Source organism: Tamandua tetradactyla, chromosome 5 (assembly GCF_023851605.1).
Source record: "Tamandua tetradactyla isolate mTamTet1 chromosome 5, mTamTet1.pri, whole genome shotgun sequence".
Taxonomy (NCBI): domain Eukaryota; kingdom Metazoa; phylum Chordata; class Mammalia; order Pilosa; family Myrmecophagidae; genus Tamandua; species Tamandua tetradactyla.
Window position 1 is genome coordinate 7,366,945 of NC_135331.1, and position 17,069 is coordinate 7,384,013.

The 17,069-nt window shown below is 52.6% G+C and overlaps 1 protein-coding gene across 4 annotated transcripts in view; it reads left to right on the top strand.

Annotated features, from left to right (window-relative positions):
• The window catches only part of SCARB1 (scavenger receptor class B member 1), a 76,515-nt gene extending 59,877 nt beyond the window's left edge, over nt 1-16,638 (top strand). For 2 of the 4 annotated variants that reach the window (XM_077159569.1, XM_077159572.1), the window contains exons 8-13: nt 1,435-1,553; nt 4,321-4,394; nt 5,719-5,770; nt 6,629-6,775; nt 10,668-10,796; nt 14,393-15,354. In XM_077159569.1, coding sequence (XP_077015684.1) covers nt 1,435-1,553; nt 4,321-4,394; nt 5,719-5,770; nt 6,629-6,775; nt 10,668-10,796 — 521 coding nt within the window. In that variant the 3' untranslated portion in view covers nt 14,393-15,354. Of the gene's footprint in view, nt 1-1,434; nt 1,554-4,320; nt 4,395-5,718; nt 5,771-6,628; nt 6,776-10,667; nt 10,797-14,392; nt 15,355-16,187 lie in introns of those variants that run through there. The other 2 variants (XM_077159571.1, XM_077159570.1) reach the window with 2 other exon arrangements.
• The last annotated feature ends 431 nt before the right edge of the window (nt 16,639-17,069 follow it).

The following is a 17,069-nucleotide window of genomic DNA, read 5'->3' on the forward strand; positions in this document are numbered from 1 at the left end:
TGGCAATTACTAGAAAGATAGAAAGTTCCCTTTAAAAATATTTTTACTGAAGTAAAGCGATGGCAGGTGACTTCAGGAAGCACCTTATGTAACAGCTCAAGGAGAATCCGACGTGGCAGACTTGAAGAGGTCTTGGCCTCAGTGATGCTCGAGAAAGTTAAGGCAGTGAATGGAAGAGGACTCTGGGAAAAATAAAGTCAGACCGAAAATAATTGCCCAGCTTTTACTTCAACCCAATGCTTGGCTTTGCTAAGAAAAAAAAAAAGCAGAAATAACCCAGAAACTGGAATAAGCCAGACATGCATAAGCATGAACCCCCACCGTGTGGCGGGGGGCCAAGGAGGGGCTGGTGGTTGTAGGGAGGGAGATCTCCTCAGGTTTTTGTTTGTTTGTTTATTTATCTATTTATTTATTTTCACGAGCAGGCACTGGGAAAGGAACCCGGGTCTCCGGAATGGCAGGCGAGAACTCTGCTACTGAGCCATTGTTGCCCACCCTGTTTATTTTTTATTAAAGTGACATTCATGGAACATAAAACTGTTTTGAAATGAACGATTCAGTGGCATTTATACAACCACCAGTCCAGAACATTTCCATCTATCCCAGAAAGAGACTCCAGACCCACGAAGCCAGCCCTTCCCACGCCCCCCCTTGCCGCAGCCACCAGCCTGCTTTCTGTGTCTGTGGCTTTGCCTGGTTTGAGTGCTCTTGCACTTCTGGGGAGGGAGCTCATTCTTCTCCTTGCTGTGCCTGGTCTTGAACACATGGGGGTGAGTTTGACCTGGCCTTTGTTTGCGTGGGTGATGGCGAGGTTCAGCCTCAGGGTCTGGGAGCCCCTTTCTCCCTCAGAGGCTACAGCCCACCCCAGCTCACCCACACTGGCTTCCATCCTGCACACTGGCTTCTGGGAGAGAAGGGGCCAAACAGCCGAGTCTTGCTCTGTCCTGGACGTAAAGGAAGCTTGATGAGAGCTGTGCACACCTGAGCGGCTTGGCCTGGCGCTCGAGATGCTGCTCTCCTCCCCACCAGGTTCATACCTGGCCTCGACTTACCTTTCTGTCCTTAACTCATCTAATTCCTATTCACCTACCTAGGCCACCAGGCGTCTCCCCACCTACCTGCTTTGGCTCCTGCCAGCCTTCCCACCTAGACTCTTGTTTTCTCTTCCTTCCTTTAATCTCTCCTGCCAGAATCAGCGGCTCCCAGCTCGCCATTCCCCCAGCACAGAGCTTGTTGCTTGCTGTGTCCCCAGTGCCTGGCACCTCTTGGATGCCCAAGAAGTTTGTTTGGATGAGTGGCAGGACTGTGCCGCCCACCCTGGCTGGCATCCTGCTCTTTCCCGTTGGTGCTGTGCAGGTGGCGTCTCCCTTCTGACCCCCACGTGGGCCAACAGGCTCCCCTGGCCTGATGCCCCTCTCTGCCCCTCCTTTCCAGATGCACCCTTGTTTCTGTCTCACCCTCACTTCCTCAACGCCGACCCAGTCCTGGCAGAGGCAGTGCTTGGCATCCGTCCTGACCCTGAAGAACATGCCTTGTTTCTGGACCTCCACCCTGTGAGTCCCTGGAAGTGGGGTGGGGGCTGGGGATCTGATGGTGCACCCCAAACCCTGTCCTCTCTCCCAGGCACAATGCTGTCCCAGGGCTTGGCTGGAGAGAAGCCTGGCTTTCTTTGGCATCAATAGCTTCTAGAACATCGAGACATCAAAGGTCCCTACTTTACCCTGACTCCAGAGTTCAAGGATTTTGATGATCCTTTTATAAGGGAATTGACCCTATAAAAGGTCCATAAGACAGTAAATCAATTAGGAATTATCAGCCTGGTAGGTCTCCTGCAGATTAGCCAGGGGCAACCCTCTGTCTGTGCCAGGTACCTGTGGACCAGCAAGAGCTGGGACATCTCGTAGATAAGTAGGTTCAGGGGAATTTGTCCCCTGTTACATTCTGTCTAGAGGCAGTGACCAGTAAGGTATTGGATACTATGTATGGCCCTCCCGTGCTCCCTATTTTTTGTACCTCTCTGTCCTGTCTGTAAAATGTCATCAGTCAGAGTCAGTGTCCACTACTGATTAAAACATCCTGTGGGGTCCTGCTTCCTGAGTGGATGCCTGCAGCCTTCACCATGGGGCTTTGTCACAGTTCTCCTGCACGATGCTGTTGGACTCCATTTTTCTCTGCCCCCTGGCCTGTAGACTCTCCAGGCTACTAACAAGGAACCACCACCGGCCCCTCAGCAATCTGCCTCCCCTCTTTTGGGCTAATTTATTTTACTGCCACTCTCTGCTGGCTCCCAGGGAATTCCACCATGACCCTTCCCTGCTCTCACTGTTGTCTTAAAGTGTGGATTTTCTTTGCTCCCCCACATTGGGAAATAGGGATTCAAGTTGGCACCTTCTGCTTCTCTGCTTTCTGGTTAGCTTTAGCTTGGGGCAGACAGGGAGAGGAAGCGGCTCTGAATTTTTTGTTGTTGTTGAAGGTCGAACGCTTTGAGGGGAGGGTGATGAAGGAAGCTGTGTGCTGCCTGTTGGGCATCAGCTCTGAAAACCCAGAGCCTCCTGGAAGCCACCTCTGTGTGGCGGCCACTCCCCTGCTCCTGAACCTGGGAAGGGAGCTCAGGAGTGGCCTTGTTTTTGTCCTCTGGGTACGTGGAATGGGTGGGGCTCTGCACACAGTGGTGGCCTCACAAGAGCTGGAAGGACCAGCCAGGAGGGCTTGGGGAGACCCCAGAATGTGCAGCACTGTTCTGGAGAAGGGAAAGGGCCGGCGGGTTGTGTCGGGGTCCCCAAGACCACCCTCATACGATGACAGCCTAGCAGGACTCCCAGGTCTCAGCACAGAGTTGCACCCACGGCTCTGATTTATCAGCAAAGGAAGAAGGCACATCTCCCCGGGCAAAGAGCTAGGACAGCACGTGGGCAATGCTGTCTCCCAGTGAAGCCATTAGAGACTCTTTGCCCAGGGTTTTTAATTGGGGGCTGGTCACATAGTCCCCTCTGCCTGGTATGTACCAGTGTTCCCGACTCAGAAGGGAAGCAGGTGCTGAGCATAGACTGTGCCATTTGCACCAGCACTGGAGCGCAGAGAGCCAGCCCCTCTTACCAGTCAGGGAATGGTGGGACCTGCCCGTACCCAGGTTCCCAGGTGCCAGCCAAGGCCTTTCCAAGGAGAGCAGCCTCGGGCCTGCTGGGTGGGTTCTTTTCTGCACTCGTAACCTCACTCCCATCCAGCCAGAGGTCTCAAGTCCAAACCCTCCCCACTCCATGGGAGCCAGGCCTCTGGCCAGGCCCCCTGGGCACAGGGGCCTGAGGTCGTGGAGTGCTGGGCCTGCCCACTGGCCTGCCCAAGGAGAACAGCCACTGCCCTTCCTGGCCCTGAGCCGTGGCTGTCTTGCATACCTTATTTTGGCTTGGCAAAAATTTCATGATGAGTGTAAAGTAAATTCATTGTGCAGGTGAGCTAACAAGGCTCAGCTAATCAGCAACCTGATGGTCTTCTGACCTCCAACCCAGGGGCCAGGGCCTTTGCACTCTAACCTCCTGACTACTCCATGCCCTCCTTCCTCCTGCCTTTACTCATATATGTGCGACATTTCTCCTGTTACTTATTGGCTGTTTTTTCTTAAATAAATTTCTGCACCAAGGAAGCTTTACATCACTACCTTACATAGGATATTTAAAAGTTTCCAAAATTAAAGGAAAAAAAAAAAAGGAAGGCAACAGTAAAAATAAACACAAGCAAAATAAAATTAGACTCTGCTTAAAGTACTGTGGCTCACCAGTGGTGCTGAGCTCCAGGCCTGTCCACTCAGGTGTGGGTGCCTTAGAGCCAAGTTCAGGACCAGGCAAGCTCCTGACAAAGACTTTCCCTTTGGGGTGATCAGGAAAAGCAGGAAATGAGTTGAAAGGGGAGTGACTTTTTCACCATGAACTCCTATATTATTTAATGTGGAGAGTGGTGGGTTCACCTTAAAATATTATCCCACCCTTTGGAAAATGTAGCCTTAAGAGGACAGATGAAAAGGCTTGGGTTTTCCCATTTCTAGACGTTTCTAGAAGGCTCCACTGAGGCTGTGGGCACTAGAGCTTCTGGGGAAGTGTGTGTTTACCTGCCAGGCTATAGAATCAATTGAGGGGATCCCAGATGCATGTGCACACCATTTCTAAGACAACCCATTGCTTTGCTTTAGCAAATGAAAGCCAGCCACTGGGCCTATGTAGTTGGGAAGGCCACCCTCTGAAGAGCAGCCAGGTCAGAGGGGGTTTGAAGGGGTCCCTGGAGCACGAGAGAGGCCAGTACCCTCATTGTATATGTTTGTGGCCACAGGTTACAGGGATCCCCATGAACTGCTCTGTGAAACTGCAGCTGAGCCTCTACATGAAGGCCATCAGGGGCATTGGGTGAGTGAACGGGGTCTTTGAGCTGGGGTTGCATCACTCATTGAGAGGCCAGAGTTCAGGGTTTATGGTGGTCCAAGATTCCAATGGCTCCACCAGGACTGAGGGCTTCAGGGAGGGAGGTGGGCACAGTCCATGTGGAGTCCAGGCTCTGTCGGGCCGTGGTCTTAGCTCTGGGCTGCGGCCTGACTCCCCTGCTATCATCTCTGCCCCAGAATCCTTTCTTCCCTCTTAATGTAACTACCCTCTGCACCCCCCCACACCCACCCCCTGCCAGTGAAAATCTTCTATCCAGGCTGTTTCCCACTCACCTGGACAAAATTATGTTTGCATAAATGGAATCATGGATATGAGATCCGTGTATCTGGCTTCTTTCACTTAATTGTGATGTCTTCAGGGTTCCTTCATGTTGTAGTAGGTCTCAGGACTTCATTCCTTTTTAAGGCTGAATAATATTCTACGCTATGCACAGACCACATTTTCTTTATTCGTTCATCAGTTGGTGGACATTTGGGCTCTTTCTGCCTCTTGGCTATTGTGAATACTGCTGCTGTGAACATTCATGTACAAGTTTTTGTGTGTTCATGTTTTCATTTCTCTTGGAGAGGAATTGCTGGGTCATGGGGTAACTCTAGGTTTAAATTTTGAAGAACCGCCACACTGTTTTCCAAAGTGGCTGCGCCAGCTTACATTCCCAGCAACAATATGCGAGGATTCCAATTTCTCCATATCCTCAACATTTCGATTGATCTGGGTGAGGGACACACTGGTTTGTTACATTAGCGCCTGTACTTCTTAGCATATTTGACATAGTTTCACCAAAAAAACCAACCAACAAAAAACTCCCCTAGAAAGATTCCTGGGTCAGCTGGAGAGAATTATATTTTCATCCGAGAGCAGTGGAGAATAAAAGCTATACACTCATTTCCCTCCCTGGCTTTTTATTGTTCTAGTTGAGGTTGCTCAAGGGAGCATTTCATGGATTAGTGGAGGGTGGCACTGCCCCAGGAAGACTGGGAGCTTGCAGCTCAGGTGCTCACTCTGCTGCCCACAGTGGTGTGGCACCTGCTGTGCACACTCAGATGCCACTGGGACCAGTCAGGGAACCAGAAAAGGGACTGGGCAGGCTGGGACCTGGGAACGCAGGTCACAGCTTCCCGCTGTTCCAAAGGAACTGGAACCTGATTTTTAACAACTCTTGGCAGAGCACATCCGTAGAGCTGTTTCCCAAGCCCTCGCCGATTAATAGCTGCAAAATCAAATCCTTCCTGATCCCAGAGCTTATGACCACGTGTCCAAAGCCTGCTGTTGTCTCACTTCTTTCCAGACAAACGGGGAATATCAAGCCTGTGATCCTGCCCCTGCTGTGGTTTGAAGAGGTGAGGTCGCGACCCTATCCCTTCCCCGGTACCCTCAGGCATGGCGTCAGGTCTCCAGGGGAGGGCCTGGACAATGGGTCGAGGCTGGGTAACGGGACTGGCATACTGAACAACATAATAGAAACTTTTCACACCGCCCATGCACTTTGTGTCAATTATCCCGCCGAGTTGACGGATCATTCCAGAAGAGGGAAGGAAGCCAGCGGCTGTTTGAAAAGGTCCAGGCACCCCCCCGCCCAGCGTTGGTCGGTGTAAACACTCCTGCTGAGATAGGTCGACTTGGTTTTCAGCTGCCAACTTTTCACTTGAACCTTCTTCTCTCCCAGCGTTTTGGGGTTCCTGCAGGCCCAGCTCATTTTAAATCAGGGTGAGCTAAGGGCTGAAACAGGCTGGGAATCCCTGGTGTCCTTCCCGCTCGCATCATCGCCAGCCTTGGCTGGGGGAGGCGGGGCTCTGCTCCACAGAGGCATTCGGGATGCCCGGGCTCCTCCCCACTGGGGGTGGGCCACGAGACGGGCTTGGAAAGTACACACGTCACTCCGCCAAGTCCCCATTGGGCGGAACGCCATCACGCGTCCGCGCCCAACCCTTAGGGAGTCTGGGAAATGTAGTCTTGCTCCCTCACGTGCTATCGCCCAGTCGCTAGGGTGTCTGGGAAATGTAGTCTCGTTCGGTCACGCGGCCTTGCCCCACCGCTGGAGGGGTCTGGGAAATGTAGTCTGTCGCAGAGGAAAAGGCACCCATCGTCTCCGTCCCGAAGTTTGGCCAGTGAGCTTGAGACGCGGGATGGCGTGAGGGAGGGACAAAAGAGGTGGTCGCAACAGCCCGTGGCCCCAGCTCGTGGTTCTCTCTCTTCAGAGAGGGGCGATGGAGGGTCAGACACTTCAGACCTTCTACAACCAGCTGGTGCTGATGCCCAAAGTGCTGCAGTACGCCCAGTACGTTCTCCTAGCCCTGGGCTGCGCCCTGCTGCTCATCCCCATCGTCCACCAACTCCGGAACCAAGTAGGTGGTGGCAGGAGCATGGCCGGGGCTGAGCGGCCCTTTGCTTGGCGCCCCCGGGGGAGGGGGGAGGGCTCAGTTCCCATCCTCCAGCTGCCCCTTCCGCTGTCTGCACATACGCGCTCAGCATGGAGCCCCCATCTCCGGCCGTGGTCCCAGTGGGCTCCGTGCAGGCCATCGCCTCCTTGCTGCTGTGCCTCCTGGGGTCTCGCCTGCCCGGGAGCTCTTGCTGCTGCTGTCCCGGGGAGCCAAATGCCGCTTTCTCTTGCATCCTGCTTTGAACTTCTCTGCTGATTCTGGATGGCCTGGGGGCCCCACCCCACTCCCTCTTTTGGGGGATGGCAGGTGGGTCTTGGATAATGAGACCTGATACTTGAATCATTTGTTCATCTAGTCAGCATCAGCTGGGTGCCAGGGAAATAGCGGTGAATAAGACAGATGCGGGTCCTGAGGGGAGGGGGAGGGCAGGGCTGGCATTCCAATAGGGGAGACTGATGACAAAGAAGCAGACAGGTGGAAAGGATAATTCATCAATGATAAAGATTACAGGACATGTGATGGGCTAGAGCAGTGCTACCCAATAGGAATACAGTGTGAGCCACACGCATGATTTAAAATTTTCCAATAGTTACATTAAAAATGTAAAAAGAAACAGGTGAAATGAGTTTTATTTAACCTCATATATCCAAAATATAATTTCAACATGTAACCAACATAAAAAGTGTGAGATGTTTTGCACTCTTTTTTCTTTTTTCAATTGAGTCTTTGAACTCAATGTACTATACATTTACAGTACATCTCCATTTGGAACCCTTTTTGTCTCATAGCTGCCTGATTGGACAGTGAGGGCCTAAGGGGGTTGGGGACAGCTATAGGTAGACTGCCAGGAAAAGCTTCTCTGAAGAGGTAAAATTTAAGCTTAGGTGTGGTTGCTAAGGAGGCGCTTGGCCCTAAGCCACAGAGAGTGCTCCAGGCAGCAGGAATGGCATGTGCAAAGGCCGTGGGGCAGGCGTGGGTGTGGTCTGTTGGGGATCAGACAGGGCCAGGGTGGCTGGAGTGCAGTGAGCTTGGGAGAAAGGACAAAAGGTGGTATCTGAGAGGGCAGCAGGGGCAGGCTGCCCTCAGCCCTGGGATGCACAGTGAGGAGTTTGGAGGTGATTCTGTAGTGCCAGGAAGCCATTGGAGGCTTTTCAGGAGAGGAGTGACAGAATCAGCTCTTGGTTGGGAGGACCAGAAGCAGGGAGACCATTGCAGAGGCCCAGGTGAGCAAGGACGGTGATTTGGACCAGGGCGTGGTGAGTACTGGATACTTTGGGGTGTATCTGGGGAGTCTATTCCATACGCCCTGCCAATGGCTTGGATATAGGGGGTGGGGGAGGTAGACCCTGAGGTCGCCCCAGGTCAGTGGCTTGATCACCTAAGTAGATGGTGTGAGCCCATTAACTGTGATGGCGGCAGACAGGGTGGCAGCCTGGGGCAGTGCAGTGGATCCCTGGGAGCTTGGGCCGCGCCATCTCTTCCTGCCCTGAGCCTGCATATTCCATCCACGGGACTTCTTTTGCCAGGACTCTGGCCCTCCCTGCCCATTCATTTCCCAGAAACATATCCAGTGCCAGTAGATTCCAGCCCTGGGTCCAGTTTTGGAGCCCTGGGAGGCTCATTCCTGAGCTCTTGGCTCCTTCCTCTCCCTCATCCCCCAGGGGGCAGCACTTCCCACCCCTAGGGACCCCAGGCAGGGATGGCACCTGCCTCTTCCCCCTCATCCCCCCCCCCCCCGCCCCATCTCCAGGCCCCCTAGGCAGGATGGCCTGGCTCCCCCTGCTGTTAGTCTGGGCGCAGGCTGCATCAGCAGCTTCAGGGGTCTGGCCCCTGCAGGTAGCAGTCAGGTGCCTTAGGGTGTGGGGACCCCAGGAAGGCTGAGCCTAATGCACAAATGCCAAGTTAGCATCTGGGACAGTCTCTTCTTTCAGGGGGCCTGTGAGTTTGGCAATTTAAAGGTTATTTCCAGAGATGAATTGGCTCATTGTGGACCTTGGGAAAAGTACCCAGGAGCCGGAAGGGCCTTCCCCACTTCCTGGCAGAGGCTGCTTGACGGGGGAGGGGTGGGGGAAGCCCAAGGGATAGACTCCAGATGGAGGGAAGGAGCAGGCAGGTGGATGTCTGGATTGAAGTTTAGGGTAGCTGTCGGGGATGGAAGGTTGAATTTGGAATCATGACCACGTAGGCAGGTTTACTTTGGGGTGGGGGGAGCATAGCTGGAGAAGGGCTGTGAAAATGGAAGAGGAGGGGCAACAACAGATACCCCTTCTTGTTTGGAGTCATTCATTCATTCATTCATGACATTTGCTGACAGACAAGCAGCTTATTTTTTGCAGGGCACTAGTAGGGGAGGGTCTGGCCTTTTCCGATTTCCCTGACCCTGGAAGCCCTTCCAGGGGCTCCCCCCGAGTGGTCCCGGAGCCACCGGCCAACTCTCCCATGCCGTGTCAGCTCGGGCCCCTCCCTGCTGGTCTCTGGGCCATCTTCAGAGCTGCCTTCCTTGCTTTACCTTTGGCAGATAGTCTTCCTCTTTCCCCTCTTTCTCAGGGGGAGCTTTGCGTACTTGCTTGCTTGCTAGAGCCAGTAATAAACCTTTCTATGCTCGTTTCAGCTTTTGGAAACTGAACCAGATTTCTCTTCCAAATTCCCCCGACCCTTGGGTGAGACGGTGTCCCCTGGTACAAGGTTGCCAAGGGCCACCAGCGCTAGTGCCTGGTCCTTGATGAACAGTCAGTGGAAGCAGCCTTACTGGGCACCCCTCTTCTCTGCTGCTCCCCAGTTAGAGCTGGGCAGGGCTGGCCTGGGCCTCCAGCCAGCAGGAGGAATTATTATGTGGAAGGGACCAGAAACACCAGGCAAAGCATAATTGTGGGCTGCTGCCAGTGAAGACTTGGGGGGGGGCGGTCCTGGGGGCCAGCTGGAGGGGACTGGGCCAGGGTAGGGGGTGGCTAAGTCAGCCCCTGCCCTCTGTCCCCTTCTGTCTTGTTCCCATGAGAGAGGGAGAGGAACCCCCCGCCCTGGGAAGAAGGAGGGGTAGAACCCAAAATGTGACAACATCTCCAGGTTCCCCTTCCCCTGCCTCACCCCCAAATCAGTGGGACACACTTGGGTCCAATAAGAACATATCTGTTTCTGCCGACCATGCGGTCGAGGTCCTCCTCCCTGCATAATCTTTTTGGAGGCCAAATGACAGCAATTTGTCCCCTTCTGTATTCTTTGGCTTTGCAGGGTTAAGCCTCACGTGTTTATATTTGTCTCACCTTAAAAAAAAAAAAAAAAAAATCGCACATTGGTGAACTCAATGTTTTTAATTTCTCTTCAGTTGAAGCTATTCTTTTTTTTTTGAGGGGTGGTAGGGGACCATGGTAGCGCATGGTCCAGGAATCGAACCTGGGTCTCCCACGTGGAAGGCGAACATTCTACCCCTGAACCACCTGTGCACCTCTGGTTCAAGCTATCCTTAAAAATAATGATAATAATTAACAGAAAAATCTGTTTCTGGTTGATTCAAATGCCTCCCACACAGTGTACTGATTCTTGACAGCCAGCCCTCCCCAGCAGGGCCTATTGCCCCGCCTGGCTTCCTCTCTAGAGCCTGCATTGTCAGGGACATGCACCCTTTTAAGCTAGGCTTGACTGTCCATCCAAGCTTGTTTCCCAAAGATGCTTCTATTTCTGTCTCTGGTGAAGGGTAGCATCCCCCAAATCTCCGGCAACTCCAATCATTCTCAGTTGTTGAACTCTAAAATTCCGAACCCTCCCGGGCTCCTCTTTCCTGTTTGAAAATTGAAGAACCATGTAAACCCTTGGTCCTTGACTGCAACGTCAACTATAAATTAGCTTGGTTATCTTCTAGGAGAAATGCTATTTATTTTGGAATAGTAGTAAAAAGGGCTCAAAGGATAAGGAGGCCATTCAGGCCTATGCAGAATCCCTGATGGCCTCAGCTCCCAAGGGCACAGTGCTGCAAGAAGCAAGACTGTAGGTGGGTACCAGGTAACGTGTCGCGCCTCTCTGCCCCCTCCCGTAGTGAGTAGGACTCTGCAGCTTGAAACACTGTGGAGTCTACCCATTTCTTCAGCTTCACCTTCACCTGGAGTGTCTACAGACTTACAGTACCTGTATGTGTAGTTCGCCTTTGGAGAAACTGCCCTTCTTACTTTCAGAGTGAACAGCAGTTTCTTTCATCCTGGTGCTAAAGGGCAACTGATGTACTGGTGTCTTATTTGCAAGGTTGTATTAGAAAGGCAGGGTCCAAGGTTTGGACCAGGCTTGGGAACGTAGACTTTCCTGGGGAAGTTTGCTAAAAATGCAGAATTTTTGGGCCCCCTTCCAAACCTCCTAGAAGAAAATCGTGAATGTGGCCCAGAGATTTGTATTTTAATAAGTCCTTCAGGAAATTTTGGTGTAGGTGACCCAGGGACCCGGTTGGAGAAACATTAGTCTAAATCTGGGATGGCTGGCCAAGAAAAATAATTTAGGCATCAATTGAGCACCAACTGTGTATCTAGTATTTAACCTAAGAGTCGGGGTGCCATATTTAGCATAACAAACAAAACAAATAAAGCAATGAAAAAGAATGCCCTGCTAAATTTGTATTCTAGATAAATAGTGAATATGTTTTTAGTATAAGTATGCCCCATGCAATATTTTTAGTATAAGTATATCCCAAATGTTGCATGGGCCATGCTTACACTAAAAACTTATTTGCTCTATACCTGAATTTCACATTTAACTGGGCACCCTGATTTTGTTTGGCATCGTAACTGGAGAGAGAAGTAGGTGCCAGGGCTGGTGGCATTGGAGGCTGCTCCATTTTCCTAGCCATGCTTCTTCGGGTTCTGAGTCTTAGGAGAGCCAAGTCCAGGGGAGGTGGTGCCCTTCCAGAGAAGGTGATACCAAAGCTGTAGGCCCTACAAGTTGGGGGTATTTAAGGGAGGGGAGTCACCGTACTGATGTGCCTCTGATAATAGCTATTATTTTAGTTTCTGAAAAATGTGCCATCTGTGGCCGGGCCTGCCGTGGGATGAAATGGTTTTCTTGGGAGCTGCAGAGCAAGGGAGTGAGGCCAGAGCCCTGTTCCTGGGGCCAGGGGGCGGCTTCCACTTTGCTTCCACTGCCAGGCTGCAGGAAGGAATAAAATAGACAATGGCAGTGGTGGGCGGTAGCACTCTGGCTCCAGCAGGCGGCCGCCAGCCCACGAGGCAGAGGGGGCAGCTGGGCCTCCAGACAGCCACTCTTCATATGGGCTAAGAAGGGCAGGGCCCCGTCACTTTGGGGCTGAGGACCCAGTCCCAGGCTCGGGGTCAGGGCGTCCTGGCCCAAGATATGACCCCATTTCCTTCTCCCCAAATTCCTTGGGATGCATTGTTGTCAACAGTTGCAACCTGTGGCACCCTACCCCTTCCTGCTAAAAGTCACTTCTGCAGGAAGATGCTCGTCATTCCTGGGGTACAGAGTGGGGGTTTCTGGACATAGAGAAGGGAATTACTCATCTGTTCAGCTGTTATGTGGGGATGGGGGTGAGGGCTGGGGAAAGTGCAGAGTTGCTCTGAGGGCAGATGGAGCTGCTGGTTGAGTGGTCCAAGCCTGCAGACCCCAGGTGCACCTCCCTGACTCCCTGGGGCGGGTCCTGTCAACCTCCCACCTCCCTAAAAGTCAGCCAGGCTGGGGTTGCTTCATTTCGCCAATGGAGTCCCATTTTCAAGTTATTAGGGAAGCATTCAACTTAAGAAATCTTGCTGTCCTGCCTGCTGTCAGGTGGCTCCACCCCATCGCCTTGCCTGGACCCCAGCCTCTGGGCTTGGGGAATACGGTGCCCTGTTGTGGGTGGGCTTTGGTGGTGGGGGGCCGGGCACTGGGAAGTGGCCTGCAGGCCTGGGAGACCAGGTCTTTCTGTAGAGTGGCCTCCAGCCTGGGCTGAGTCATGGGCTGAGTCTCAGGGCTGGGTCCTTGGGGCAGACCCCACAACTTGCCCTACACATGGGTGTGGGGTTGGCCCAGAGGCTCTGGGAACAGGCCTGGCTGGGAAGGACTGCCTTGTGGGCATGACTAGCCCACAGGAGTATTTTTGTGTAAATAAGACAAAAAAGACTCCCCCTCTGGGCAGACATGCCCTGTTCCAGGATGGAGGGCTTGGCAAACAGAAGACGTGAACTGGTTTGGGCCCCCTTGGCTGAGCCGCTTTGTGTAGTGAACATCCTGGACAACTAACTGTACAGGGTGGCCCTTCAGTGAAATATCCCTGGGCCTTTCTTATCTGCTCCTTTGCTTTCTCCCATTCCAGTCCTTTCCTCAGTTAAACAGGAGTGGAAGGAGGAAGTGGAGGAATTTGCTTCACCACCTGCCTGGCTCTTTGGGGGGTTGTTACATTTTTTTTCTTTGAAAAGACCAGGAGCCCTTTCACAGCCTGGGGGTCATTTCCCCTTTTCACTATTTTTTTTTTGCATGGGCAGGCACTGGAAATTGAACCCAGGTCTCCAGCATGGCAGGCGAGAACTCTGCCTGCTGAGCCACCGTGGCCTGCCTCCTTTTTACTTTTGAGGGAGACTTTCTCAAGTCATGGCGCTATGGGCCCAAATTACTAAGGCCCTGGCCACCCATGGGTATCCCATGCTGCCTCTGGGTGGCCTTGGGGTGGGCCTGGCCCACACTGGCCTGGTCCCCGGGCTTATGTGGCTCCATCTGGGAAGCCTTGCTGTGTCCCAGAGTGGACGGGGCTGTGGCGTCTCTGTCCAGCCCAGAGTGGGGAGGTTTGCTTTCCCACCTGCTGGGGAAGAAAGCAGGCCCCTGGGGGTTTTCCAACCCCAAGTGTTGGGACAAGGGGGCTGTGGGGTCAGATCTTATCATCAGTATCTTTATTTAAAAATTTTTTTCAGTTGATAAATTTTTTTAAGGTGTAAAATTCGGTAAGTTAGAATATCTGAGTGTATTCTCACCCAGAGTCTGCAGTGATTAACATCTGTCTTATCTCTTTTCCCTTTGTCCCTCTCCCCATCCTACTGCCCACTCTCAGCTTCTAGAAGCAACCCCTGTTACGAAGTTCGGTGTGTGGGGTTTCCCCCTAATATGTATTCTGAACAATAGGTACTTTTTTCAGGTTTTGCTTAACTAGTGTCCTGTGTTGTGTCCTGTTGGGCAGCTGGCTTCCCCTCTTCAGTTTCGGGTCTGTGAGAACTGCCATGTAAATACCAACCCATGACCATACTTTAAAGATACGTTCTCCTTCTGAAGGATGTTTGGTTGTTGCAAGTTTTTCTGGGTTAATAGTATTTCAGATAAGGCTTGAACTCCCTGTTTGCCCGTCTTGCTTTATGAGGCAAGTCCCTTTGGGCCTTAGTTTCCCCATCTCTGATACGGGTGGGGGCAGAACAGGGTGGTGTCTGGTGAAATGAGGCCCTTGCCAGCTGCAGTCAACCAGTCTGTAGGTCACTCCAGCCTTCTCTGTTGTCATCTTGAGCTTGATGGGGAAGGAGAATGGGTGGTTTCCATGCTGGGGGTGGGGAGGATGTGGGTGGGTGCAGGGGCCAGGGTGGGGGCTTGGTGGTCAGGTCAGGTGATTAGCTTCCCCTTTCCCCACAGGGCCCCAGAGACGTCACAAGCCAGCCAAACCTGGCCGCTCCGCCAGACCTGCGCCCCAGCCCCTACACCCCGCTTCTTCAGGACTCTCTCAGCCGACAGCCCACAAGTTACAAAACCTGAGCCCCCCGGTTTCCACATACCTGTCCGCAGGCCTGCATACCTGTGCCAGCACATGTGCACACGCATACACAGGTGTGTGTAGACACACTCAGGGATGGAGCCACTGCTGAGAGGACTCTGGGGAAGGGAGGCTCATCAACAAGGAAAGTTCTGGGACCTTTCTCTAAGTGGCCCCTGGGCCTTGTGTCCTGTCTGTGGCTACCAGGCAATGTGGTCACTGCATCCCCTCCCTAGGGTGAGCTCTTGGTGACTCCCGCCACCCTTCTCCAGTGTCCCGCACTATCAGGCATGAAACACTGCAGTCCCTTGCTTGGTAGCTCGTCCCGCAGGACAGAGGTTTGCGCTAAGGGTCCAGGCCATTGTCATGAATGTCAAGCTGGAAGGGCAGGTTTCCAGCCAAAGTCAGTGGGCCTGGGCCAAGAGCTTCAGCCATGTGTGCACCCCCCTGGGTTGTGGGTGGAGCACCTTCAGACAGGCCTCAGAAAGCAGGGTGAGCCCAAGCTGGACATGCTGCTGCTCCGATCATCTCCTCACCCCGAAGCAGGGGTCCACCTTTGGAATGCCCATACAGGCATTGTTTTTTGGTGTCTGGGCCCTTTCCTCCAGGCTGACTGACATCATCCTTGACACTGAGCTGGCCACACCCTGGATGGGGTGGAGGCGGGCTCTGCCCCATGCTGTCCCTCCCCTAGGGGGTCCCTCAGTTTCTAGGTGCTGGGTTGGAGGCAGAGAGGCCTGTGTGGCTGGCAAGCCTCTGCCTCTTTTCTACTGGAAGAGAAATTAATTTTAGTGCCTTTTAAAAACAATTCACTACTGAAGTAATAAATCTTCTCAAAAATCAATGCTTGAGTCTGTGACAGCCTGTTTGTTGGGGTGGGTGGAGGGGGCTTCCCCAAATGTTCTGGACTCTTGTTTGTCTTGGTAAAGAGTTCTCTTCTGACTGCTGTGAAGAGTGCCTCTCAACAGGGCTGGGCTGCTGACTTGCCACTGGGTTTTCAGTTTCCACTTGGTATAAATTTAAATGTTTATATAAATAGTGAATGAACACAGTCCTTGTTTCAAAAAGAGGAAGGCACCCATCCCTCTGACCACTCACAGTCCCTGGCGCCAGGGCTAAGTTTGGCCACTGTGGTGTGGCGCCCCCTGTTTTCTGTGCCTTTATATAGAATCCCTCTGACTGTGGAACATATGTAGTGTTGTTCAGGACTTCTGCTCTTTCTCGTTACATAATATGGCAAAATCCAGGCTCTGCTGCTTACTAGGTCTGTGACCTCAGTCCAGTTGCTTGACTGCTCTGTGCCTCAGTTTCCCCATCTCTAAAATGGGGATAATAGTACTGACCTCGTAGAGTAGAATTATGAGGAATTAATGAGGTAATGCATAAAGTGCTTTTAGAAAGCAGCTGGCAACATAAGGGCAATATAAGTTTGCCGTCATTACTCTTAGTATCTTTTATGATGTATCCTGTAATTTGATTTTTCCCCACCTACGCACGTTGTCCAGGACACTATTCTTGGTTCAAGCATTTGGCGCCACCTCCTTTTTAGCAGCTGCATAGAATTCCAAAGGACTGTTTATCACGCTTGATTCACCCCCTCTCCCTGTCTGTGGACATTTGTGCTGCTTCCACTTTTGCAAACACAGCTCCAGTCTGCCGTTTTTCCTTCATTCACAGAATACCGAACAGCTTTTCTGTGCCTGGCGAGGGCTCCAGGGACTGGGATGTGGCAGTGAGCTGAACGTGCCTATTGTCGCTTCCTTTTACGAGTTTCTCCAAGGTGGATGAGAGATGTGGGATGGCCAGACACTAGCTGTGCAGCTTTCAGCCTTGACGGACACTGCCAATGACACCCCCCCACCTCCAGAGGCCTGCCTCAGCCCCATGGGGTGCCCCTTTGCGCTTTGTGTTGCTGATGTTGGGATACCAGCTGGATTTCTTCTGCCCCCTGGCAGGCCCCGAACCTAGGCCCCACAATTATTTTAGGGGCCCACAAAAACGTTTTAATTACTTCCAAAGTCAGGAACGTTATTTTCATTTTTTAGATTAAGGAAAACGGTTTTGATATATAGTATTAATATATTTGCCTTTATACCAATGCAGTTGTAAGACCTCACTTTTAACGGAGGAAGGGGCCCTGCCAGGGCCCGGCCTAGGGGGCTGGGGCGAGGCGGGTGAGAGCACAGCCCGGCGCCCCCTCCCCGGAGCCCCCACCCCTGGGCCACCCTTAGCGCCCACTTCCCCGGCTCTGAACACCTCTCTCAGTCTCGGCCCCATGCAGCGGCTGGGAATCTGCGGTAAAACGTGGGACTTCTTCCAAGCACAAAGCTCAAAGCTCTGATCACATTCTCAGAGGGATCCTGAAGGCCATGGACGTAGCGTTCGGAAACGCTGCGTTGATTCAAAGAGTGATCCCGATGACGCAAGGGGCGCGTGATGATGTAAGAGGCGCCGCGATGACGTATAAATCAGGGCGCCGGAAGACTTCCTGTCTAGTTTGGGCGCTGGGTCCTAGAGGCCGCCGCGTTTGGATCCAATCCTACCCTTTTAGGACTTGGC